Source organism: Bacillus rossius, chromosome 17, assembly GCF_032445375.1.
Source record: "Bacillus rossius redtenbacheri isolate Brsri chromosome 17, Brsri_v3, whole genome shotgun sequence".
In the NCBI taxonomy this organism is placed as follows: domain Eukaryota; kingdom Metazoa; phylum Arthropoda; class Insecta; order Phasmatodea; family Bacillidae; genus Bacillus; species Bacillus rossius.
Window position 1 is genome coordinate 38083225 of NC_086344.1, and position 25830 is coordinate 38109054.

General features: G+C 37.9%; 1 protein-coding gene across 2 annotated transcripts in view; it reads left to right on the forward strand.

The window, feature by feature from the left end:
• Positions 1-1780: 1780 nt before the first annotated feature.
• The window catches only part of LOC134540847 (UDP-N-acetylglucosamine--peptide N-acetylglucosaminyltransferase 110 kDa subunit), a 101273-nt gene continuing 77223 nt past the window's right edge, over positions 1781-25830 (forward strand). For both annotated transcript variants that reach the window (XM_063383838.1, XM_063383839.1), the window contains exons 1-5: positions 1781-2082; positions 5393-5543; positions 7538-7781; positions 10305-10373; positions 17585-17781. In XM_063383838.1, the coding sequence (XP_063239908.1) occupies positions 1995-2082; positions 5393-5543; positions 7538-7781; positions 10305-10373; positions 17585-17781 (749 nt within the window). In that variant the 5' untranslated portion in view covers positions 1781-1994. The remainder of the gene's footprint in view (positions 2083-5392; positions 5544-7537; positions 7782-10304; positions 10374-17584; positions 17782-25830) is intronic.

Below are 25830 nucleotides of genomic sequence, written 5' to 3' on the forward strand. Positions count from 1 at the left end.
TACAGCACAATTTGTCTGCACAAGCCACATCTTTATAGTGATACATGTCAATATTTTTTTTATTTTTTTTTTGCAAAACCACTATAGTCATTTACAGATATTCCAAAAATAAATCACACAGGAATCAGTGTAATATATTATACAGAATATGTAACAATTAAAATAGCTAGTCTTCTTGATTTACTTGACGCCGTCCCCGCTACCTCTGATTATTTAGACGTGATTTTTGTTCGGTTCGTGTTCTCAGGGAAGGTTCGGCCTTGTGGCTAGAGGTAGGGGTCAACGCAGTAGGGCCCCCCGAGTTGTTATGGCCACTCGGGACGCCTGAATAATAACACAAAGTTTCTGAAGATAGTTGGTGAATTTAATACAGCACAGCCCAATACATGGTGCTGCCCGTTCTGGCCGTAACGGTTTGCCCGACGCGACTAGTCATACGCGCAGCTCACTTCCTCAGTGGCGGCTCACGACTTTTATGCACGTGGGGGGCAGACTCGTACACGTGATGCGATAATTACAAAACACACTCTGGTATGGCACATGATTTCTTGACGTACAATACACTACACTATTCCCTAACTCTACATAAACTGGGCTAGCAGCACGTAGGCCCGTGTCTCCGGCGACTCTACGTGGTGTCTAGGTGTGTCCCAGGGACTGAATCGTTATTAAGTTTGATGGCACGTGTCGCCTGCTGGCTGCCCCGTGCGGGCCAAAACTAAGTAGCCGGTAGGCTAGGTTGGGCGTGAAGCGCCGACGTAAAACCACATAATCTTCCCACAGTACTTACGTATGACGTAGAACACTCATCTTGGAGCACTGATTGAATTAAGTTAAGTACCTCATGGTAAATTTAGGCCGACCGCGGAACTGTACAAAAAGGTTGAAAAGAAATTACACTATTGAAAACTACATGTCGGTGAATGCAAAGGTTGAAGGTTCCGCGTTGCGTGCAGGCTGCCGGCCTGGGTGAGCTCTCGAAGGACACTGACTGTGTGGCCGCGCGCGACCCCCCTCCCCCGCCAGCCCTCCCGCGGAAACGTGTGAATTTCGCGGGAAACTGAACCGGCCAGGTTCGGGACAAATCGCACAGTGAAACATGATTTTGCAAAGACTTAATTATTAATTAATGGAAAATAATGTTTAATAAAACCTGTGGAAAACATAATTAAAATAATTTGTTGTAGTGCGGCGGAGGGACATGCCACACCCGGCCGGATCCTTCCGCCGGCGCAGCACTCGTTGCATGGTGTTCGCCTCGTCGCACGCACTGCACTTTGCTGCACGCACGAGCGCGTTCGGTGCACACGTTTTTACGAGACGCTGATGAGGCATAGCGGTCTATGCGACAGAGGAGCATTGGCGGTCGGCGTCATACTATCTACAGACTATGAACCTAGTGAGAGCCATGCTTGTACTGACGACCTACGAACAGCAAAACTTGGGTTAGATGTCTGAGCCACCCTGGCGCCCCCACGACCATCTTTACTCTATGAACTTTGAATTATTTTTTATCTGGAAGTAATTCTCTTGCTATTTTCCTTCCAGAAATATTGTTTTCTTCTTCTTCAGAATAGTATAATTTTTATTGCTATAAAATGTTAATGTTTAATTGAAAACTATTTTTAATTGATAGTAATATTTTTAATTATAATTTTTTAAACAAACGAAAATTAGTTTGAATTTCAAATTCATTCTTTTTAAACAAGTAACTAAAGGCTCTAAAATTTTTGCAAATGCTCCCAATCTGGCAACCCTGGTTGAAGCTCAACATCATTGGCGAAATAAATTCTGGTGACTAATTGCGGGTGCATCGCGTATGTATTTGGCTGTGAGTTTCGTCTTTGGTTTCGTCCATTTTGAGTTACTCGTAATGCGCGACATGTTAAAGGACTTGGTTGATTGAAGTGCACCGATGGGAAGTTGGTAGGAACTTTCCGTTATCCTGCTAAAAATACTAGGTGTTGCGTGTTGGGCGACTCTCAAGAATTAAGATGTCCTTGCAGTCGCAAGCTCATCCACAGCTCACTGGTGCAAACGTCATATTGAAGATGAACGAAATCCCACAGCTCTCCACAGTCGGTGAGGCTCAAGTATTCAAATATTTTAAAATTCTTCGCACATTAATTATAGTTTTTACGTTAGTATCGAGTGTTGTCATTTGTCATATGTAAATTTTTTTTTTTTTTTTTGTAAAAGATCCACGTCTAGTGATTTGGTCTTAATTTTGTTTATTATGTGAAAGTAGTTGACCTTTTCCTCAGGGACAATTTTATAACATTTGTCTCGCTTGTATAACAATTTGGTCTTTTCGCTTTTCTGTCCGTGGTAAATGTTGATAGTTGCGGTATGTTTAAAAAAATTAATCGGGAAATTGTGTTTTAGAGTATAAATGTTGCTTGATTATCCCCCACAAGGTTTTTTTTTTTTAATTATTAAGACGAGGCCACACAGAAATATACACAATGGTCGCTGCGCCAGTTGACCACACACAATAATCTAGTTTGCTATGTCGTAGAGACTCGCGCCATGGGATTCAAGTGATGATTCCGACGATGGTATTATTCTGCTGGCTCTCGCAGTATGTAAATGACTGTGTGATGTGAGTTAACAATGATTTCATGACAATATAATTCTTTAATGATTAATCGTCGGTGAAATAAAATGAAAATTTTGAACAATATGGGACTAGTCTAGTTTGTGATACCATAACTATTGACGTCATCAAGATGGCATCACATACATCATTACCACCTCTACTTTGTTTTAGGACAAGCGCAGGAATATTATTCACGTATTACATTTTTTCACATTTATGTTTTTTTGGAATCGTAAGTTTTATATATCCCCTTGCTCTAGTCTATTTTGCGATTCTGCGGTGTCACAAAATATTTAAATGACCAGGTGGGACAGTATTCTACTTCAAGATACAGAGAAAAAATTATTTCAAAACATCTCACTTTCAGGAAATTAATATTAGTTTCGCAAAATAGAATATGTTGGAACTCCTGTTCTCAAAAAATAGACTAGACTGGGTGGGCCTATTTTCTATTTTCATAATATCACAAATTTTTAATCACGAAAATTCTCATTTTATACAAATTAAATACAGCTATCACGTATTTTAGAACAGTGAGGAAAAAAATCAGAAAACATTTTTTTCGCACACTATACACGACCCTAAATTTACTCCGTAGGGATGTTTTCGTAATCACTACTAGTTTGTAAAAAATAAAAAATACGCTGCTGCCACCATTCATTGTTTACCCGCAAAAAATAGGAATATATGTTTTCCGTATACTTGAGACATTCCTGGATTAACACTGAAAGGAAGGTTTCCTAATTCCTAAAAGTTTGTGAAAAAATAACAGTTTACAGCTTACATTACAATACCTATGTATTGTGTTTTTACGCAATCGCCGACATTCTTTGTTTACCCTTTTTTTTTTTTTGTAGAGAACTTTTGACAATGTAGATGTTGTTATAATAATAAAATTCATTTAAATAACCTTTGTATTGCAATTGTAAGGAATGTTTAATGCTTATATTTCGTGTTCATTAAAATAAGAAAGTGTAGTACAAAATGTTTGTTATGTTACATTGAATTTAAAGTAGTTACGTGCTATTTTGAGTGATGTTGTAATGGGCAAGTCTAATGGAAGGCAAAAATTTGAATAGAATTGTTAATGTAGTTCATTTTCTGTGAAGAATAAATATGTGCTGTGCACTGAAGTAGCTGACACATTAATTTTGCACACTTTCCAAGGAATTCTTTGATTACAGCCGTCGTATATCCTGTTTTTGTTATGACTGGTGTTTCTTGTAACCCAGTTTAACCCTGGTCCTGATCCTGTTGGCTTGATGATCCTGGGGTACTTTATGCTTGCTGTTTTTTAGTTTAGTACGTCAGAAGATCCTGCACATTTAAGAAATTGTGAAATAAAGAATTATGATTGTAGCCTAGGTTGAAAAAAAAAATCCTTTTATTCAACTTACAATAATCATTCATTATTAAATGACAAAAAAAAAAATTTTAATAAGCAGGATCTTCTGAAGTACTGAACTAAAACCACAAGCATCATGTAGCACAGGATCAAGCCTTCAGGATCCATGGGCAAATTTCAATATACGAAACGGAAGAATTTGCGGGTATAATTAATGGTGGTGGCGGTGTGAATAAAAACCGGGTATTATACAAACTAGTAGGAATTAAGAGACCATCCTTTCATGGTAAATTTAGGGACGTGCTTAGTGTGTGAAAAACATGTGTTCCGTTTTTTTCTTTCCGTTTTAAAAAGCCGCAATACCAGAGTATTACCACTTTCTGAACTTTGGTTTGGTGGCAGTGCCGTGGTTATACTTTTCTTTTCCATGCGACTTCCGTTCCATTCACAAAATACTTCTCTACCAAATGCTGTATACAGAAAACTAAATCTCATGCGCATCAAAACATCAATTCAATGCACAGATAAATTGTGTTATGATAGCTTGCTATTTCTTGTACTTTCAAGAAGACTGCTTGGTCATTTAATGTTTTTCTTTGTTTGTTTTTTCTATTGCACATAACTTTATGAAATTCAGTGTGAATCACATTACTCGTTTTGAGTGTCAAGTTTGACATTATGAAGGACAGTATTATTCCTCGGTTAGTGATGGAAATTCTCGCATTTTATCATCTTAAAATTTTGTCTTTGTTTTCAAGACAATTTCATTAATAGTGACTTGATGTAAGTTTTTGGACATACGCCATTGCTAAGAAATTCATTAATAGTTACAGGCAGACATAAAAATGAAGTGGTGTAGGGTTCGGCAAATAAGAAGGGATAATCTAGTCTTGCACCGCAATGAAACAAGTTTTAGACTTTAATTCCTATATTCCAATGCCATCTGTATAACATTGACCAAAAAAAATTTACTTCAATTTTAAAGGGTGGTGATTGCTTGATGGGGCAGGGGTTTGAATTTATTATAAAATTAAATTATAATATGTATATCCAAACTCCGAGATTGTAAGGGTATTATATGTAACTGAATAGACCTGGATATTTTTTAATCTATGTATTCACATTAAACTTGGTTTTCCAGGGGTTTTTTTTTTTTTTTTTTTAAGTAAAAGTTTGGTTATTTTGGGTCAGTTAACTGAATATTAAATTTGACATAACACCATAAAAAAATTATGTATTATGAACTTTATCGTGTTCTTCCTATTTCTTCTCCCCCTCTTTCTTCTCCCCCTCTTTCTTCTCGCCTCTTTCTTTTCCCTTTCTTTCGTGCCTATTCCTCTTTCTTTCGCTCAGTTCTTTCAGTTATTTAGTTACTCCGTGATAATCGCCTGGTAACCCTGCACTTGTCTGTGTCGCGGCCGTACGAGGGGGTGCGTGTGCGTGCGCAGGGCTGCTGGAGCTGGCGCACCGCGAGTACCAGGCCGGGGACTACGAGAACGCGGAGCGGCACTGCATGCAGCTCTGGAGGCAGGAGACCAACAACACAGGCGTGCTGCTGCTGCTCTCGTCCATCCACTTCCAGTGTCGCCGCCTCGACAAGTGAGTGCGTTAGGCGTGGCCCCCCACAAGGACGGGGCTGGGTGGACCCCTGGGGCCCAGGGCCGTTTATATATTATACATACATACTCGCTGTGGTTGTTTTCAAGTAAAATAATAATATAAATAAATCTTAGGTTGGACTTAAAAATAGTAACCACAATTTTACCCTGTATTTTCAGGTTAAATAACATTCTAAAAAGAGTTTAGGTGAGAAATAACCATGCAGTTATAATGTAGCACGTGACTGTGAAAAGGGAGAGGAGGGGGGGGGTCTTCATTCCTGGGTTCAGGGCCAGTAATCGAATATGAAGGCCATGGCATTGGGCTGTAAACACTAACGTACTCAATAATATTAGCACCTAACCTAAATGTCATGAGAGAAACTAACCCAAAAACTAACTTACCTAATTAACCAAATCTAACCTGTGCTTTTGAGTGGATTTTATGAGCCTATCTTAGGAACAGAAAGTGTCCCTGTAGGTTTTGGCTTTGCTTTCGCTAGCGCGTGTTCCATCTGGACTCTCTGGTTCTGAACGTAGACAATATATGGGTAAAGCCCACGTTTGTAAAGCTAGATGTAATGATCCGTCAGTCACGTGACATGCAGCCAATCAGATGACCCAAAAAAATTCTGTGAGTTCGTCAAAACAGTGGCGGTGAGGGGGGAGAGAGAAAAATACTAGGTTAGCTATGGGAATGGTGGACATTGGAGATTCTGTATTTCTTTCAGAAAATTGCTGAATAGATAAATTATTTAAAAAAAAAAAATTGGTCGGGAAAAGGTCGGGATGTTTCATTACAGTTTCTGTGAATATCCTGTGTGTATGTTTTCAGCATGGATCTTAGGTTTTTTTAATAGGCCATTTTGCTCTTCATCCCTACTTATATTATAATTGGGAAAGTGTGTTTGTCTGTTTGTCCTTTCTCACAGCAACAGAGCAACAGATCAACATGATATTTGCATTATATAGTTTATGAGCCAGAGAGTGTCATAAACTACATAAAATTATGATATTCCATGCCTAAGGGAGTAAAATAGGGATTAAATTCAGTTTCATAATAGAAAATCATAGGAAATAGGTCACAGACACACAAACAGTGAGTTTGTGTCATTTCTCTATGTCCGCTACACGGTCATATAGTAAGGTCTGGCAACTTCCTATCCTTGGCGAAACCCATCCGCTTAGTGGAGCTCGCGGCTGCTAGCGAACTAAAGGCGCTAGTAACAGTTCAGTTCTTGAGCTTGTAACGCGCTATCGTTTGGTGTGGCAGTCACGTCTTGCCTGGGGGTCACCTGCCTTCCACGCGAAATGAAGCTGAAGTTTGGCGTCTAGGTTTCGGTGATGCGTAGCCTTGATGCACCGAGATTTGCAATAAATAATTTCCAGGTTATCGAGTGTACGTCCTACAGACTTGAGACTCGGTAACAAGGTTCCTTGTATCATGATGTGTTGTGCCCGGGGCAACGGCAGGTACTTTAGCCAGTAACTAAGTAAAGTCACGTCGTGGACGAAAGAGTGTAACCACGGTGATGGCGTGCGATAAATATTTCCAGTTTTCCAAGTCTACGGCCTACAGACTTGAGACTCAGTAGCGAGGTTCCTTGTATCATGATGTGTTGAGTCCGGGACAACGGCAGGTACATCAGCTAGTAATGAAATGAAGTCATGTCTCGGATGAAATAGTGTAACCACGATGATGGTGTGCAATAAATATTTCCAGTTTTTCGAGTGTACGTCCTACAGACTCGGTAGCGAGGTTCCTTGTATCATTGATGCGTTGAGCCCTGGGCAACGCTTGGTATTTCAGTTAGTAACGAAATGAAGTCATGTCTCGGAGGAACGAATGTGACCACGGTGATGGCTTGCGATAAATATCTCCAGTTTTTCGAGTGTACGTCCTACAGACTTGATTGAGACTCGGTAGTGAGGTGTTGAGCCCGGGGCAACGCCGGGTACTCGAGCCAGTAGCGAAGGAGCGGTGTCGCCCCGCAGGTCTGCCCACTTCAGCACGCTGGCCATCGAGCAGAACCCGCTGCTGGCGGAGGCCTACAGCAACCTGGGCAACGTGTACAAGGAGCGCGGGCAGCTGCAGGAGGCGCTGGAGAACTACCGCCATGCCGTGCGCCTCAAGCCGGACTTCATCGACGGCTACATCAACCTGGCGGCCGCGCTGGTGGCGGCCGGCGACATGGAGCAGGCCGTGCAGGCGTACGTCACGGCGCTGCAGTACAACCCGGTGAGCCCTCTCTCCCTTGCTTTTCCCTCTTTCTCTCTGTTCGTCTCTTGTCCTTTCCCCTTTTACATCTCCCTCTTTTTATCTCTTTCATTTTGCCTCCCCTCTCTCTATTTATTGCTTGCTTTTCCCTCTTTCTCCCATTTTTTTTCTTGTCCTTTCACTTTTTCTTCTTCTTTATCTCTTGCTTTTTGCCTCTTATCTCTCTCCTTTTTTCTCCTTTATTACTTGATTTTTTTTTTCCTCTTTCTCTCCTTTTTCTCCCACTTTCTGTCCTGCTTTTTTTCTACATTTTTCTCCCCCCCCCCCCCCCCCCCCCTTTTTCTTTTTCATTCTTTCTCTTGTCTCTAAAACACTCTTGGGGGAAATGGAAAATCCTTTTTTTAAAAAATAAAAATAAAAAAAATTATTGTGAATTTTTAAAAGGCAATTTTTGGGATGATTAGAAAACAAAACATGGACTAAAAACAGTTGTCAAATCAAATCCCACTGTAAAAATCATGATCACTGAAGTAAAACCAGATGAAACCCAGCATTTTTCAGGGTACAGACGTGCCAGCACAATCGTACAGTGCTTTCTTTATTGGACGGTCATTATTATTTTCAACGGAAGTTGTTTGGTTGGCGGAGCAGACCTGAAGGTCTGGCAAGCCGATGGAACCAGCAGGCGTGGGCTGGAGAGTCTACTCCTGTCTGCTAATCAGGCTGCCCGACCTTGGCGCGATTACCAGACCACTGTTAACGGTCCGGTGGTTGTCTGTCCTGCAACATCACGATGTGTGTCTGCGTGCGGAGCCGTGTTCATTGCGTCGTCGTGGTCGAAATGACTTTAGTAAGTGCGCATGTAGCGTAGCACAGTATTTGAGTTGGATTAAACTTGTGTGCAAATATAAAAGATTCATGTCCTATTACAGAAATTTCGTAATATGTCACTATAGAACATCCCAAAAATTAAGTGTATTTATATCATTTCAAATTACTCTTGGTGGCAATAAATATTTTGCTTCGTATGTTTCTCTAGCTGTTCTGCATTTACTTTTCATTTACTTTAGTTAAATTACTGAATTTAATCGTGCACCTATTTTGTAATCGAATCGTTGTAGTTCATGTTATGCATGTGTACACACAGAATTTTAAAATGTACATAGTGACAGAATTTGTGTGTATTCTGTCTACTTCATATTGAGGACGTATGACTCTATTTTTTTATTATTTATAATTGTTTTAGTTTTAGATCGTGATGTAAAGATGTTAATATTGAATATATTTTACAGCTCCCAGTGTTATATAACTAAACTCCTTCTGGCTTATGATTAGTTGGTGGGTCAGAGTAGAAAAGATTTTATGACGCATCTGACAGACAATAGTTGAGGTGCTTTTGTTTTTTTAAGTTTTATTTTCAAACCTTGGAAGGTGTTAGTCATCATGGTTTAATATTTCTGTATCAAATAGTCAAGTATTCAACATATGAACATGAGAAAAGTTTAGTACTTGATTAGCTAAAAGAGTGTATGGATTAATTTTATTAAATAATTTTTAATACTAATGGCTGGGTTTTATATTCTAAGATCAGCTTAAATAAAGGAAAGAGATTATGTGTGAGTGGAATTTTTTATTCTATGTATTAATTTCTTCTTAGTTCAGTCCTATAAAAACAGCATAGTATGAATAAATGCTGAGTCGGGTCACTGAAAGTATACTCAACAAAGGTATTTGTTTTCTTGTTTCTAAGTGTAAAGTATACTTTGTACAACAATTCTGAAAAACTGTGACAGTACCTATATGTAGCAGTTAACTTAGAATTTTATAAAGGATATTTTTTTCAAATGAATTAATTGACATTTATGGACTTTTTCAGTTTTAAAAAAAAAACAATACCGTATTTACCCGAATCTAAGACAACCCCCAAACTACATCCCCATGTTTTCAGGAAAAAAAAAATTTTATTGTATTAAACACATGCCAACAAATTAGATATAAAATTGAAAATGTGAAAGTTACAAAGGATTTCAACCACCACTTTTGAAATACTGTTAACAGTTTATGTACAATCAGAAATAAATACATATATGGCTGGTACTGTAACTGTTGGAAACTGTTAAGAGTTTCATTATGCTGATGCGTGTTTTTGTACAAGAAACTAGTCTATAAGATGGGCGCCATCTTGTGATATAGAACATTCCAAAAACATCGGTTGTAACATGTGCAGCCAATAACTACTGCACAACCCAAAAACATTGACCCCCAAAATAGATATGTTTACCTAAAAATCAGTGTATCTGAATCCAAGGTGACCCCTTTGTTTTGAATTATAAATTATGGTAAAAAAATGTCGTCTTAGATTAGGATAAATACGGTAGTATTTAGGAATTTAGCTAAAATAGCTCTTATGTTGGAAATTAACGCAAGAAAAAATAGCATCTGAGGTGTAAATGAGCAAAGAAAAGTGTCGCGTTTACGAGACGCTGGTTTGTCGGGCTGCTGGTGGCAGCGCGGAGAAGTGATTGTCGTCGCTTTGTGCCGCAGGACTTGTACTGTGTGCGCAGCGACCTGGGCAACCTGCTGAAGGCCCTGGGCAGACTCGACGAGGCCAAGGTAAGGACTAGCGGGCTGTGTGTGCTGCCAACCCTGCCATCTCTCATTTCCCTTCGCCGGGGTTCGTGCTGTCCTCCGGGAGGGGAGGGAGGCGGTGTTATTTTCAAGGTCTCGCAAGTGCTTGAATTAAGTTTTGAGCCAAGCTGAGGAAAATACTCCCAAAATACAGCATTTGAATTTTTTTTTTACTTTGTACCTTACAAAATAATGCTGGTTTTCGTTACATGTCGGAATATACTACGAACAGTGGTGAATCTGTGGCAATGTGCAGTTAGTTCATTTAGAGATGAAATAGCGGCTGACTTTAGCATGCTCACAGGCTGTGGATAACGTGTGTGGGTAATTTTTTTTTTTTTTTTTTTTTTTTTTTATTTTAAAAAAAGCAGTAATACTTTCTTGGATTTTTCACGGTTACATTGAGATAACGGCTATCTTGGTTTGGATTTTTGCCTGATTGCGAGCGGGCAGCTGGAATATTGACTTCATGGTGGCTGAATTTTGCAATATTTACGCCGTTCGTGTTTAATTACACTCAGATACTCTGTGCTAAAAATGTGTCTGGGAAGTGAGGTTTTTATTTTTATTTTTTTTTTTTATTTATTAAATGATTTTATTAAGACTGGTTAGGGGTGTGTAATGTTTCTGAGCGGCCAAGTGTTTTTTTGTCGTACAGTCAATATTTTCTTTATTGGGAGAAAGCACATTTAGAACTGGAAAATATTAAGAACAAACAAACTGGCAAAAATTACTGTCAGTATTCAGTATAGAGCCCTGCCTAGACAGAACAGTAGGGAGCAAGTCTTATCATTCAGACTTCAGTTCCATAGACGCAAGAAAATGCTATGCCTGGGCTGCTTTCATGAAACTTGTTTTAATATCTCATTTGTACAGTTAATGGAAACTATTTATTTTTTTCCTGTGATGTCATTGCTTTACAGTTAAATTAGGTGATATTTTTTAAGTGGGTATTAAAACATTTATCAGGCTTCATGGCAAATTTGTGCGAAGTGCTTATATTTTTCTTTTCATCTTGGAAGTACGAACCCTGTTCATGCATTTTTCACATCATTTTATTTTGCTAATTGTTCATTTTTATTTGATTCATGCTTCTATAAGAAGCTTTAATTCAGTATTAAAAAAAGAATTAATCTTATGATTTATATTGAGTCTGTTTATTAAAAAAAATTTACTAGTAATAAGAATGTAGTTAGTTTTCTATTTTTTGCAGTGTTCAATGGATAAGACTGAGCTTGTGAAAGTTTTTTTGCCCTTTTTTTTTTTCCTCTGTAAATATGTGTGAAAGTATCTATTTGCGGTATGAAGCATTTTCCCAGTTTGTCTGGAGAGTAAGTTGTGGGTTGCAGGCACGACTTGTATCCTTGGTGCCCGCGGCTCTTTCACCACGTTTCAGTCGTGGCTGCATCGCACTTTGCGCTCTGCGTCCTTTTGTTTCTTCCTCCTACCACCCCCACCCCCTCCTTTCTCTCTTCTGATTAACACCCCCCGCCCGGATTCTCCCGTTTCTCGCCCCCGGGGCGGCTCCGCTGAAGCTTGGCTGCTTGCCGGCCGGCTTGTGGGAACACAGCGCATCTCGTCGCCAGCCAGCCAAGCTTTCCCGGGACCGCCGACCGCTAACGATACCCACACGGGTAACGATTCATTTTGTCACGTCAGTCCACGTGTCAACGTACGCAACGGATGCAGACTGTGTACGGCCGAGCAAATTTCCACTGCAGGAAACGTCTCTCTTTTGTCTTGGCAAGAATTTTAACACATTACTTGGGAAATTTCGTTAAAACACATAAATGAATCATAAAGGAGACAAGTATTTGGAAATGTGTCATGGCAGAGGTCCAAATGGATTCCAAGGGGGAGGGAGCCATGTAATTACGTTTATCATTCCTCCTTAGTTACGATTAGACATGCAGGCCCTCGTGGTGAGGTCTCTAAATTTCAGGGGGGATTTTCTCCCCTCGCGCTTATCCCCTGGGATTTATGCCTGTGTGTCACGGGATGCAGTTTAGTGCTGATTTTGGTGCGTGTATAGCCTACCTCCTGCGAAAAGCAAGCCGTCCCGACGCGTGGTGTCGTAAGGCCCGGCCGAGTCTCTCTCCGTCCACCTCGCACCCTGTTCCTCTCCCCCGTCCCGGGAGCGACGCCTCGCTGCCCCTCCCGCCCTGAACACGGCGCGTCGCGGCCGAGGTCAGGCCGTGGCGCTCTCGTGCGCATCGCGACGTCTGGTTCCCCGGGGAGCGGCGCGCGTCTGCGCCCGCTTTCCCGGGGGCCGCGCTCCGGCACGCGTCGGCTGCCTTCTCGAACTGCTCACCTTCAATCAGCTTATTGTGGGGGAAGTTTCATTCTGTACTGGGCTTCGACAAAAAATAAATAAAAAGATACGAGTGCAAGTATACCAGCATTGCATATGACTGCAGACTATTCCGAAATGTATTTGAGTATTTTGTACATGCCTGAAAAATAATTTCAAATTTTCTCACTCTATATCATACTATACGCAGGAATGAGAATACATTTACTAAAAGAATTTTAAAACAAAATTTTAAAAAAAGGTAAGTTTTGCACATTGATACAGTGCATAACTGGCTGGTCGTGAAAGCGTTGACTAATATTGACTGAGTAGTTGCAAATTAATTCTTTCGGGTGTGCGATCTTTTTTCAACTAAGCAAACATCCGATAAAGTTCTCGTATGTTTGTTAACTTGAAAATTCCCTGTTTATCGCAATTTTTTTGTAAGTTTTGGTACAGCATAAAATTCTCACAAAACTAAGGATTTTTGATGTTCGTATAGTGCGCAACCCTACAGTTAGTGTCAAATGCCATAAATGTGGTGCAGTGGCATCACTTTTTGCCCAAGACTTAAGTCTTTTGAGGTGTTGATCTGGTAACAATGTAGCTTGTTATGATTCGGCTGTTTTAAGTCAAGATTTTTTTGTATTTCGAGAACGTAGCCCTTTCCAAGAAATAAGTCTTACTATCTCACAACTTGGAAAATGCTTTGCATCAGAGAAATGAAGAGGTTTTTTTTTTTTTTTTTTTGTCAGATTATTTGGAGAAACTATCTGCTACTTGCAGGGATTTTAGTGTTTTTTTGTGGCTCACAATTGTGGATGAGAAAACTTCTGTTAATGTGTACCGTGTTGTTATAATTCTTTAACTAGTGTAATGTATTTTTCTCTTCAGTTCTGTCTCGTATGAATGTGTACTGTTTTGCTTGTTCATTCTTGTAATGAACCAACCAAAATGATAAGTGAAACTTGCTCTTTTGAACTTGTGTACCTGTCAGTGATTTTGTGCTACAAGCTCGGCTTAAAGATGTGTGGAGTGTCAGGGTTTCAACAGTGAACGTGTGGCATAAAAGTTCCAGAATTGCCAACTGTTAATTTGATTGAAATTTTCAGCGTGTTCAGAATTTAAAAAGGTTAGTGAATTAGTTATAGCTTTTAATTATTTAATATTTGTAAGAAGACTTGGGTTGGTAAAAAAATATCTGTAAATCCTTATTAATGCAAACTCTTTAAGTGTTGAGGATATTCCGCTTATTGCTAATTTATAGATTGAGGCTAAGATCCTGAGTCCCTCGTGCAGAGAAAGAACTGAATAAACGTAGTTCCCTACTTGCTCAATAGAGAGCTCTAGCTGTACTGTTGAGCGAAGAAGTGCTTCGCAGAAGGGGCAATAAAAGGTGGTGGGGGGGGAAAGAGGTATCTTTTTTTCCAGAATTTTGTGTCTAGTAACTAGGGGATGGGGGGTTGTATGAAAGAATTAGCATGTGCTTATTATCCCAACAATTCTATTGGAAAGAAATGGAAGATTTTGTGTGGTAGTATAAATTATCTCATACAAGGAATGTTGATTCGGTTTTGTATCAGTTGTTGTCAGCATCGGACTGCTCCGAAAATATTGAATGCATTGGTAAGTTCTTAGTTCTTTGAATAAGCTGCAGTTAAACTGAACTGTCTTACCAGAGTGATTGGCTGTGTTGGTTTGAAAATGTCTCTGGTTATGGAATTCATAAATTCATAAAACACATGGCCCTGATATAACTACCTTTATTTTTGCAGGGTTTTTTTTTTTTTTTTTTTTTTTTTACATTTGCATTAGTAAGTCATTCACCGAGCACATAACATTTTTTTTTTGTAATCGTGAATAAAAATTGTATGCTTTCAATATCGGCTACTAACTTGGTATCTGCAAATGCATTTCAGTACTGCTCAATTTATACCAGGTTGAGAAGGAAGCAGTTAGGCGAATTTTTCTTAATCAGATGTGTAATAAGTTACTTCTTAAAATTAATCTCCATTTCCTGCTGAGCTTCATCTTCAAAACGCATCAACCCACTGTAATTTACACCAGTTGCGACCGTTGCCAGTTTTCAAATTATTATATTCCCGCCAGAACTTCGCTGTGATAGTCCGGAGTTTCTCGTGAGTAGACTAAACTCATCGTCCAGATTTGTGGCCAACATCTAGCAGCATGATATAGATTGCTTTTCATGCGCTACCAAGTAGGTCAAATTTGAAACTTCATCATTTAAAACCTTTGTGTTGTATAAAAATTTACATCCAGGGTATAGTTCATAATATTAAATGTTTGTGTGTGTGTGTGCACTTGTTTGTTTTTGTGTGTGTAAAATGCAAAATAAAATCAGTCAACAGTTAGTTGTAAGAAATATCTTCTTTTTATAAAAAAAAATAAGAAAATTTTATCACAATATTTGCGAACTTCGGAGCTTTCTTTATAATATTGTGGACAATTTTTTTTTTTCCTTTCATTACTTATCACAAGATAAATAATTGATCTGGTACCTGCAAAACTATGGATCTTAGCCTTAATAAAGATGATGATCTCATTTAAAATCTAATTTTATATCTCAAACCTTTTTTTATTAACTGGATATGCTCACTAACACAATAATTTGTTTGTAATATAAAATAATCTAAATTTGACTTAATCACTAATGGTTTGGAACGGGAGTGTCACAAAATGTATTTTATCCTTTCGAAATCTTCACTCCCAATTTAAATACTGTAATTTTTTTTAACGATGCGACCAACTCTGTCAGTACTTACGGCAGATTTAAGATGAAAATTCTGCATGAAAATAGTATTTATAATAACTCACAAAATTATTGAACTTTTTCTAATCCAATAAATAGCATTTAAATTTAAATGAATCTTGACAACTTAACGTACTAATGGCTGGCAATGTGTAAAAACTATTTACGCTTAAGACTTTGCGTTACAAGCTTATGACTTAACGGTGAAGATATCCTACTTTTATTTTGTATTGCAACTGTGTAATAAAATAGGTATTCCATTTTTTTAACCCATTTTATTGATATGTCTAGTTAAACTGCATTTATTGTAAATTAAAAAAGTATTCATTTTCTAAATTTAAAAGCTTTATATTCTGTAGTCATGATGTTAAAATTGACATAATACAGGTATTGGTTCTTAATTGGAAGTTTATTTTGTTCATAGTGAAAAAGAAAAAAGGCGTTTGCCTTCCCTTGCTCACACCCACATTTTTAATGCTGCTGTGTTTATCCATTGAAAACTAAAGGAGTAAAACTTATGTGTATCCGAGCTTCAAAAGTAATAACAACTTTACTGTAAAATTGTTGCATTCTTACTGCTTAAATGTTGCCTAAAATAATTGCAAGCTCTAATCAATGTTCCATTTTTTTTTTTTTATTGCAAGTGTGTTTTGTCGTAGATACACTCATCTACACTGCAAAATTGTTTTCGATGGAATTGCGTGCTTGGTTAAGTTCAATGTTTTCAGGGAAAGTTAATGAATGACAATCGAAGCACAGTAAAATAACAGTAAAGGAATGTTTCTTGCATTGGCTCTGATATCAATGGTTTTTCCTCTTTGGAAACTGTGTGTGTGATTTGTACGAGCTGTGTTCCAGCAAAAAAAAAATGAGTTGTTGGTGTTGAAATGGTTTATTTTTGGTGGAAAAAAGAAAGTTTTTTATTAACGTTGATTTTATTGTTTCTTCCCCTTTTTTTCTCTGGGATTCGCTCTGTTAGATGGTGGCGCGACTGAAGGAGTTTGCGACCACCCGGGGCCCGCCCGCAAGCATCTTGATGATCATTCAGTTTGTGTAGGCTTGGTTCCCGCCTCCAGGTAAAGTAGTCTTGAAGGCCAGTCTCCTATCACACACACTCTGTGGTACACTTGTAACATTGCATTGAGTCACTAGTCAGATCATCAGTGTTGTCTCACTTTAAAAAAGGTTCTTTTTTCAAATCTGTCAAGTGTTTTGATAGAGAAAAAAATTAATTTTCACTTGCTTTCACCTGTCTTTTAAACGAATCAAGTCAAAAAAAAATTTTTTTTTACGGAGACTGGCTTGTTTTTATACATATTTATGTAATGTTTCTGATGATTATTTTTTTTTTGTTTTAGGTTATGGAGCAATTATTTTTTTTATTTAAAAAAATATATATACTTGTTGGCTTGCCGCTTCCCCCGCGCGCGTTGGCGTTTGTCTCAGTGAGGCAGGTGCTCTTGGTCCCCCGGCTCGCGCCCCCTCGCGCTCGCGCGGTCCACTCCCCCCCGAACAACCCCCCCTTGCGTCTCACGCCTGCCTCGCGGGCCAGTCACATCGCGTCCCTCGAGTCCGGGCGTCGTCGGCGGGCGATGTGGCTGGTTGCTTGCGGCGCGCTCTCGCGTTGCGTCTGCGTCTTCTCCTTGCTCGCACGGCGTCCCTTCCCGCTCGGGGAACGCCCCAGCGCAACGGACGTCGTGGGAGCTCGGGTTGGAATACACTTTGGTATCGAGTGAACCGTCGGTCGTGGGTCGAAAGAGACCCCGGTAGTTTCACGTCGTCATTTTTTGTTTCGTGGAGGTTGCATATTGTAATTGTATTCCAACGTAATTATTATCGAAGGGCTTGTAGACTCTGCGCCATCTCTCCGGAGGAAAGTGTCTCTTTCTTGAATACCGCGTTTTTTTATTTGGGAGTTTCCGGCCGTGGGGGGGGGTGTGGGATGGTCCCCGGAGGGATGTGTGCGGAGAGCGCGCGGTACCAGGGGGAGCGGCGTAATGCTGGTGCGGCTGGTTGTTGCTTTGCGAATCGACTCCTGAAGTTTTTGTTTTCCTCTAACGCGTGGTTTTTCTCCTCCCCCTCCCGGAACCTCCTATTTCCCCCCCGCGCCCCCCGCCACGCGCTCCCCCCTCGCAGGCGTGCTACCTCAAGGCCATCGAGACGCGGCCGGACTTCGCCGTGGCCTGGAGCAACCTGGGGTGCGTGTTCAACGCGCAGGGGGAGATCTGGCTGGCCATCCACCACTTCGAGAAGGCGGTGGCCCTGGACCCCAACTTCCTGGACGCCTACATCAACCTGGGCAACGTGCTGAAGGAGGCGCGCATCTTCGACCGGTGAGTCGCCCCGCCTCGCGGCGGCAGACTGTTAGCGGGTGTCCGAGAAATGGGGACCCTGAAAAATGCTAAATTTAAACTACCGATAGCGGTGCAAAAAAACTAGTGAGAGTTGTGTAAAAAAAACCAGTAGAATCTGTGTAAAAAGTCAAAAATTTTAATAAAGCTGTAAATAAAATTTGTTTCACTTTACACGTAGTGCATTTATTGGGCGGAGGGGAGGGGGGGGGGCTGAAGAATACAGGAAAAGTGAAAAATAACTTAACTGTTAAATTTTAACTTTCATTATGAGATAATATTGAAAACATCTTGCTATTTTTAACACTTGAACATTTACACATTTAAAATTGTAATATTAATATAAACTAGCGGTGCACCGATGCGGATACCGATGAATCGTAATCGGCGATTATGGGTACTTACCGATTAATCGTAATCTGCGATTATCTTAACGATTATTTACGTCCCGGCGTAATTAAGTAGGTTTTTACCGTGTAATATTTTGTTACACATTTTTGGACGAAATACTGTAATATTTGTATATATTACAAAATTCATCTAACTGCGTCATATCATAATTACAGATATTTCGTTAAGTTTAATAAATCTCATTGCCTCAAACAATAAAAAATGCATTTTTCTTACACGTTTATTTACGTTTCGTCTTTTGTTTAGTGGCCTTGTACATTACGTTTAGCCAGAGAAGTAAAATAGATGGCACGCAATCAAAATACCACAAACAGTTGCAGTGGATTCTATGACAATCGATCTTTTCGAGTCGTAGTAGCGGTTCAAAATCGTGAGTCGTAGTAGCGGTTCAAAATCGTGAGTCGTAGTAGCGGTTCAAAATCGTGGTCCTGATACCTTTTAGTTTTTATCACTGCGTTTTACAAACTCGTTATGGGCGTCTTTGGTAACGTTATCCGTTTGTTATTTGTATGTGACGTGAAAAGTGAAAAAGTATTTATAATTTTATATATTCAGTCAACATAAATAAAATCACATGTGCTAGAATTGGTTTTTAGTCATTTTTATATAATTATAGTGAGATGGCGAGTAGGGAGAAAAAAAGTGAAGTGTGGAAACATTTTTCTATAAACTCAAGTGAACAAAATAAAGCAGCATGTTTACATCGTTAAACGGTAATTTCTTGATGCAACCTTATGTGATAGTCGATAATAATGCTAGTTTTCCGCAACATAAACTTACCCATTGTAAATTACAATTATTAGACTGTAGTTCAAGTTGTTTACAATGACAAATATTTAAATAGAATTTAATTTAATTTCCCCTTTCAATGACTTAATAATGTATTTTATATATTTTTATACTGTTATTATAACTGTATTCTCAATTTTACCTAATCTTGTTATTAAATTCACATGGGAATAAAAAAATTTGTGAGCATTATTACACTTAAAAAAATTTCTTCATTATAATCGGTAACCGAATCGGTATCTGCCGATTATTGCTCTCATAATCTGTAATTGAATCGGTAAAGTCATATCGGTGCACCACTAATATAAACCCTTGTTGGGAAGTTGCAAAATTTGCATATAATTATTTTTTTTCCTTTGCACCAAATACAGTAGAACCCGTTTATAGTGAACCCGCCTATAATGAATTCCCGTTTATTGTGAATTTCCGTCTCGGTCCCGGCAAAATGATGAGGTTATGTATTAATTTATTGGATATAGCGCACAACTTTTGTCAATGTTGATACGTTTTCCCGTGTACCACGAACAAATTTTGCCGACATAATGCACATTTATCTCAAATATTTTCATATAATTACAAGTATTTTCACAAAACGTCTATTCTGGATCACATTAACGTTTTTCTCAACAATATGCTACTTGATTGTCCACTGTTCATATTATAAACAAGTCGTAATCGAGTGGCCTCGGTAGGCTACGTATAGCCAGAAATGGTGTTCAGTTTGGTGAAAATAAAAAAATAGTTTTCCCTGCATAGTTAAAGAATGGGCGAACGCGTGTACATTTAATAAGTTATCAATATTAAACATAAATTACACAAATACGTATGTACATTATAGCAGCAAATTCAATATTTTTACGTCTCATTTTTATCGTTCACGTTTCGGACATTTTGATCGAGTAAGGTTCGTAAGACTACCACTAGATAGAACTCTGTGGACTAAATTTTTCCATAGAAAGTAAGAAATTTTCGTTCCAGCTTTAGCAACTGCGATACTAAATGATACGTAGTGATCTTTGATGCGCCAGACTTGTTATTTTTCGTTTATTTACTTTTGACGGTAAAAATAATTTTGTGTTATTAAGCTGCAAATGTTCTTCAATAAGAAATACGTACATAAAAAAAGGGTGAAAAACGCGTTAAAAAACGTAAGGCATTATCTGTGCGAGATAAACTGGACATTATTAAAAAGGTAGACTCCAACCCCACTGTCCCGCACGTGTTAATATCAAAGGAACTGTGCAACATCCACATTAAGTACAATATTAAACAAGCTGAACAATCTTCTTTCTCAAGCTGCGAATACGTCACAGAGTATTAAACGCCTGAAAAAAGGAAAATACGCCGATTTCGAAGAACCATTAATAGAAAGTTTGTACATGTAGTGTATTAAAAATAATATCTGCATTTGCTCATAAAACTGTTGCTTTGAGTATTATCATTCGTTCTTTTCTTGGCTTAGGCCTATGTGTAGTTAAGATTATGCTTTTGAGTATGTATTGCCAATATAAATGTTTTCCCAGATATAAAGTTTCCCCTCTATAGTGAACATATAAACTACTCCCTTCAGATTCATTATAACAGGGTTCTACTGTATATAAAATCCGTCAGTTGCAAATTCCTGCTGACGGTTGTGAATTGCTACAATTTTCGGCATGATTTAAACTAGGGATGTACCAATTCGAATCCCGATCAACTGTAATCGCCCAATAATAGAGAATCGGTAATTAATCTTAATCTGCGATATTTCAACCGATTATTTAGACAAAGTTGTCAACATTTTCTCAAATTTATCATAGTTATCTCTTAGCATAATAAGAAAAACATGCCAATGATGCTAATATATTCTTTTAACGGTAAATAGTAAACTCTTTTAAGTTTAATTCATGAAACACCGTTCAGACTGTAGGCCTACACACGCGCTGAAAGTTTCAGAAACTTCGTCGTCTAATAAATTAAATATACTCTTATTTTATTCAATTCACGATTTTCTTCTAGCATGTATGGCTAGTATTTCCATTATTGTTAGCTCCATGCATCAAACAACTGCTTTGAGTGCCGCTTGTAATAAAATATAAAACATAAAACACAATAATATTATTTTAACAGCATCATCACAAGATCTCCATTTTACGTTCAGGTTACGCACGTCATGGGTCATGTGATGAACAAAAACAATTTGGCCAACTTATCTCACTTCACCGGAATTTCCGTTGTATACGTGAACCTTTTTCTATTATTTTTTAGTATGATTGATGTCGCTTTAATAACGGGAAAGTCTTCTTTACTTTTTATTTTTACCGTATATTAACAACAAATATTTAACCAGGAATAAAAGTTCACGATTGCGATAGTTGGTCGGTTGTAGGAATATTTCTGTTTGCGAACGAAATTAATTTTTCGAATATTGGTCATGTCTGTGTTAGCGAAGACGACTCAGCGACTGTAGATTGTTTTATTGTTTAACTAATGCACGTCCATACATTACGTAAACAGAGTGACGAATTCTTTGATCAAATATTACAGTATATTTTGCTAAGTTTTCTATTTTTTGGCATTTACCAAAATAAATATTTGTTAAGAGCTGTTATACAGTGCATTCACTATTTAATGTTGCATAATAATCATGGGTACGCTAGTCACAGTGCTGTGTGGAAATATTTTTTTTTTTAGGATCCGGGCCGGACGATAAAAATGCTGTCTGTAAATATTGTTCTCAAAAAATATTGCGTGGTGGCTTACATGGAAACAAAACGTCTTTCACTACAAGTAATATGTGGAGCCACACAAAGTCAATCAGCTTGTATTTCTTCACAAAAATCTAAAAGCTATAAACTATAGCTATTAATGTTATGTGCAATGCCTTAGCTAGCTTACCAAAATCTTAAATATTTATGTAAATAAAAATTATTTTGTCTGCATTCTATACATATGGTCCATGCCTCCATTACATCAATTTTAATCACAATGTTGTTCTCTTTGCTTTCTTTTTTAATTTATGTATGTAATAATCGGGCAAATATAATCGGTATTCTTAATTGGTTTGGAACATCGTCTGAATTTGAATTTTTTAGTGAATCGTTAATCGTAATCGGTAACCGGTTTTTCAATATCCGTACATCCCTAATTTAAACGCTTGTAACGCGTTTGTATATGGCGAATTGCAATTGTATAGCTGTTGTTTAAATTACTGTACATGCTTCATTTGAGGGCAAAATACTAGATAAATTACTGTTTCAGATAAATGTATGAACATATAAATTCAAGAGTAACACTTAAATCCACTTTTCAATTTAAAAAAATATATAAAAAGTGTGTATTCAACAATAAGCAACTTCAAAACAAACAAGCCCGGAGTTTCTGAGTCAGAGAAGACGAGATAGTGTGTAAGTTTTGTTCGCAATACATCAAGGACGTCATTTTGTATGGAAGGACGCCATGTTGGTAAAATTAATGTTCTTTTTGTAAATTACCGTAGTTCGATATTGACTTCAGATATATTGTGAATGTTCTAGAAAATTAGGACCTCTTTTTTTTTTTCCGTATAAATGAGTTTTGAAAGAAAAAAGTAAAGATTCACAGCGAAAAATTATAAAATTCAACATGGCGTCGCTATGATAAAGTGTTTATGTATTTTCTTGTCTATGGCTTGCTATGGCCTTTAAGAAACCCATTGGCCAATGAATGGAAACAAAACAGTTGTGTTATTATTAGGTTAATAAACGTAATAAACCCGTTTCTTGAACCTGAGGGCGTTAAAATATGAAGTTATTTATATTATAAAATTATGAAGTGAAAAAATTATTTGCCTAGGCGTCGTTCTGTAAAATATTTTCGTGTAGTGTGGAGTTTTATCTTTGACTTGTAAATCTGTGCAAATCTTAAAAATAGTGATTTTAAAAGGACTATTTCGTGCAAAATTTCATGAAAGAGAGGAATTTAGCCCCATTTTGCGCAAAATGAGAAATAATAACACCTATTTTTGAGAAAAATAACACCTACTTTTTCAGGTCTCTAATTATTAGGTATTAACTATTTTACACTTGTTAATTTGATAACTTTTGTCTTTATCAAAATTTATTTGTCGATATTATGGTTATTTGGTTAATTTTTTCAATATATTTTTGTTTGCAAATCAAACTCTTTATCGAGATTCAAAATAAATTTAAGGATATTCTTGAAAAGTGGTTGAAAATAATTTATACCCTTCTCTGAGTAATATACGTACTACTTCATTTTGGTCATTTTCTGCATACTGCGAACTTTCTTAAAGAAGCATACTAGTTAGAACCATTGTAAACAGCGTTAGTGCAAAAAATAGGAAGATTTTAATTTCGACCGTCAAACCTTTTTTACCCTTGGTTTTAGAGGTCTACAGGTCTCTGAAAGTAAGAAAACTTGAGGACTGATCAATAACCATGGTGCTGACACTCAAAAAATTTTAATTTATGTATCCTTTCCATCTTGCCACCTCACATTATGTTTCACAGTAAGTATAGGTGGTTTTGGAACTATTCAGTTAAAAATCATGTGGGAAAAAGAAAACATTTTAGCTTTCTAACACACAAAATCTGCATGCAGTAACTCGATGCTGGCAGAAATGTTATGCTTTACATTCAGACATATGTGGTGAAATCGCCCGTATACAAATTCCAGCATTTTTGTGAACTCTCATGTCCAGTTCAGAATGATACTTTGCCGGTGGAATGCAGTACGGAGCTGTAAAGTGTATGGTGAAGTGTGTTGTTGTTGCTCTAGCTGCATATCATGGCTGCGTGTTGCTTTTAACTGCATGTCCCTGTTAGGCCGTGAGCACTGAAGAAAAATCTTAATGACACCAGTTTTTTTTTTTTTAAATATTTACTTCTGTGAAATCATTTAATGAAAAAAAACTAGATGTATGCTCTTTGGGTTTCATGAAACCAAAATTTCACGGTTGTGCAACCAAGGTTTCGTGAAATTTGTAATCATGGGGTTTCATACAGCATATTTTCATAAGTTTTGTATGGAAATTTCAAGTACCAGTTGGAATCGTTGACCTTTTTTTTTCTCTCCATTATTATTAATATTATTGGTGTGTGTTTAGTTCGTCTTTAATGTGATAGGATGTCTAAAGGTGATTGTGGTTTCGATTTGAGACAATCTGTCAAAACTTTGGAATTTCTTCTCAAGGCACTTAATTTCTTCGCAACTATGTAACTACTATTCTGTCTATTGCGAATGAATGGATGAACCCAGTGACTTATTTTTTTCCGCTGTCACCATTACAGCATTGTAACTCATTGTTTATGTAAGATGACTTTGTTGAAACTTTTTTTTTTGCAATAAACATGGAAACTTAATTCATGAAACCGGTTTGTACTCTGCTAAAAGTCAGCTGATCCGCTCAAGAGAAAACATGTCTACAAAATAATTTCTGCAACATTAGAAAAATGTTCATTACATATTTTGAGATTAACTTTACAGATGTGAATTTAGGTAGATTTGTCGTTTGGAAGAAAAGATTTGTATCAATATCTGGAATTAATTTTCCATTCTTGAAGATATACATGAGGAACACCCATAAATTATTTCCACATATTTCCACACGAAACAGAACAGTCATTTCTCCGCCCGTAATGCAAAATAATTTAAAGGTTAGGAGTCGGAAACAAACTGTAAAAGGTTATTGCAGAAAAAATTACATTTCTTGATTAAGTCGTGGCCACGCTTCGTTGGACCACCAAGGAAAGCAAAGTTATTGAAACAATTGTGAATAAAAAAATTGTGGCTCACGCATACATCTTCTGTCAAAATATTCTAAGTACCAAGTTCGAAACAATGATTAAAAATTGAAGGCACAGCTTTCAAAGTCCATTCCTTTCATCTATAAAGGTTTCATATTTTATTTCCATTTCGAAGGGTTGTGTGTGTGTGTGTGGTTTTTTTATATATTATATATAATTAAAAATGGTGAAAAGCATGTGGACGGATGCAGTGCGCGGTATTTTTAAGTTACGGTACATGTGGACGTGAGTGGAGCCCTAAGGTTAAAATTTTAGAACGGAGTTTTAGGTCACAGTGGGGGAGGGGTGAAGGAATTTTTTTTCCGGGGAAGGTGTGTGAAAATAAAATCAAGAACCTGTGTATTTATTTTTAAAATACTGGAAGTATGGTGGGTTTTGACTGTTGCACGAGGGAACGTGAACCGTGAGGAGTTTTGGACCAGGACGGGTGCGAGTGGGGCGGGACTGTCGCCGGAGGAAGCGGGGGACAATATTTCGCGGCGGCGGCGAGCCGCGACCCGGTGCCAGAAATAGAGCGCGGCCAGCGGCAGTGGGGTAGGCGGGGCGCGTCTTGTGTCGCCTCGACCGAAATAACTTTAATCATTCTTCCGTGGCCGGCTGCTGGGGTCGCAGATGTCTCGTCGGTTGCGGAGCGAGGGTTCGCCAGGGTGCCCACGCTCGGGGGAAGTCTGGGAATTTACTTGGAAATCTGGAAAAGTCACGAAAATTCCCCGGTTATAGTAATTTGAGGAGGAATGTCATGCGCCAGACTGTGAAAAAAAAATGTATGGTGTTTTAGTGAATAGTTGTACACACCATAAACTAGAGTAGGCGAGGTTCTGTTTGAACTAAGTCAGCCATGGGAATGGTGGATGCTGGATTGTCATTTTTTTTTTTTTTTTTTTTTCCAGAATATTGTAAAACTTGGAGGTTGAAGGTACCCGTTGAAAAATGATGAATATAACAAACACTTTGATTCAATATACACAAAAAATTATTTAAAAAAATTTTAATGTTTTGCAAATGAAAATTTTGTGTGTGTGTGTGAAATTATGAAATTATAAAA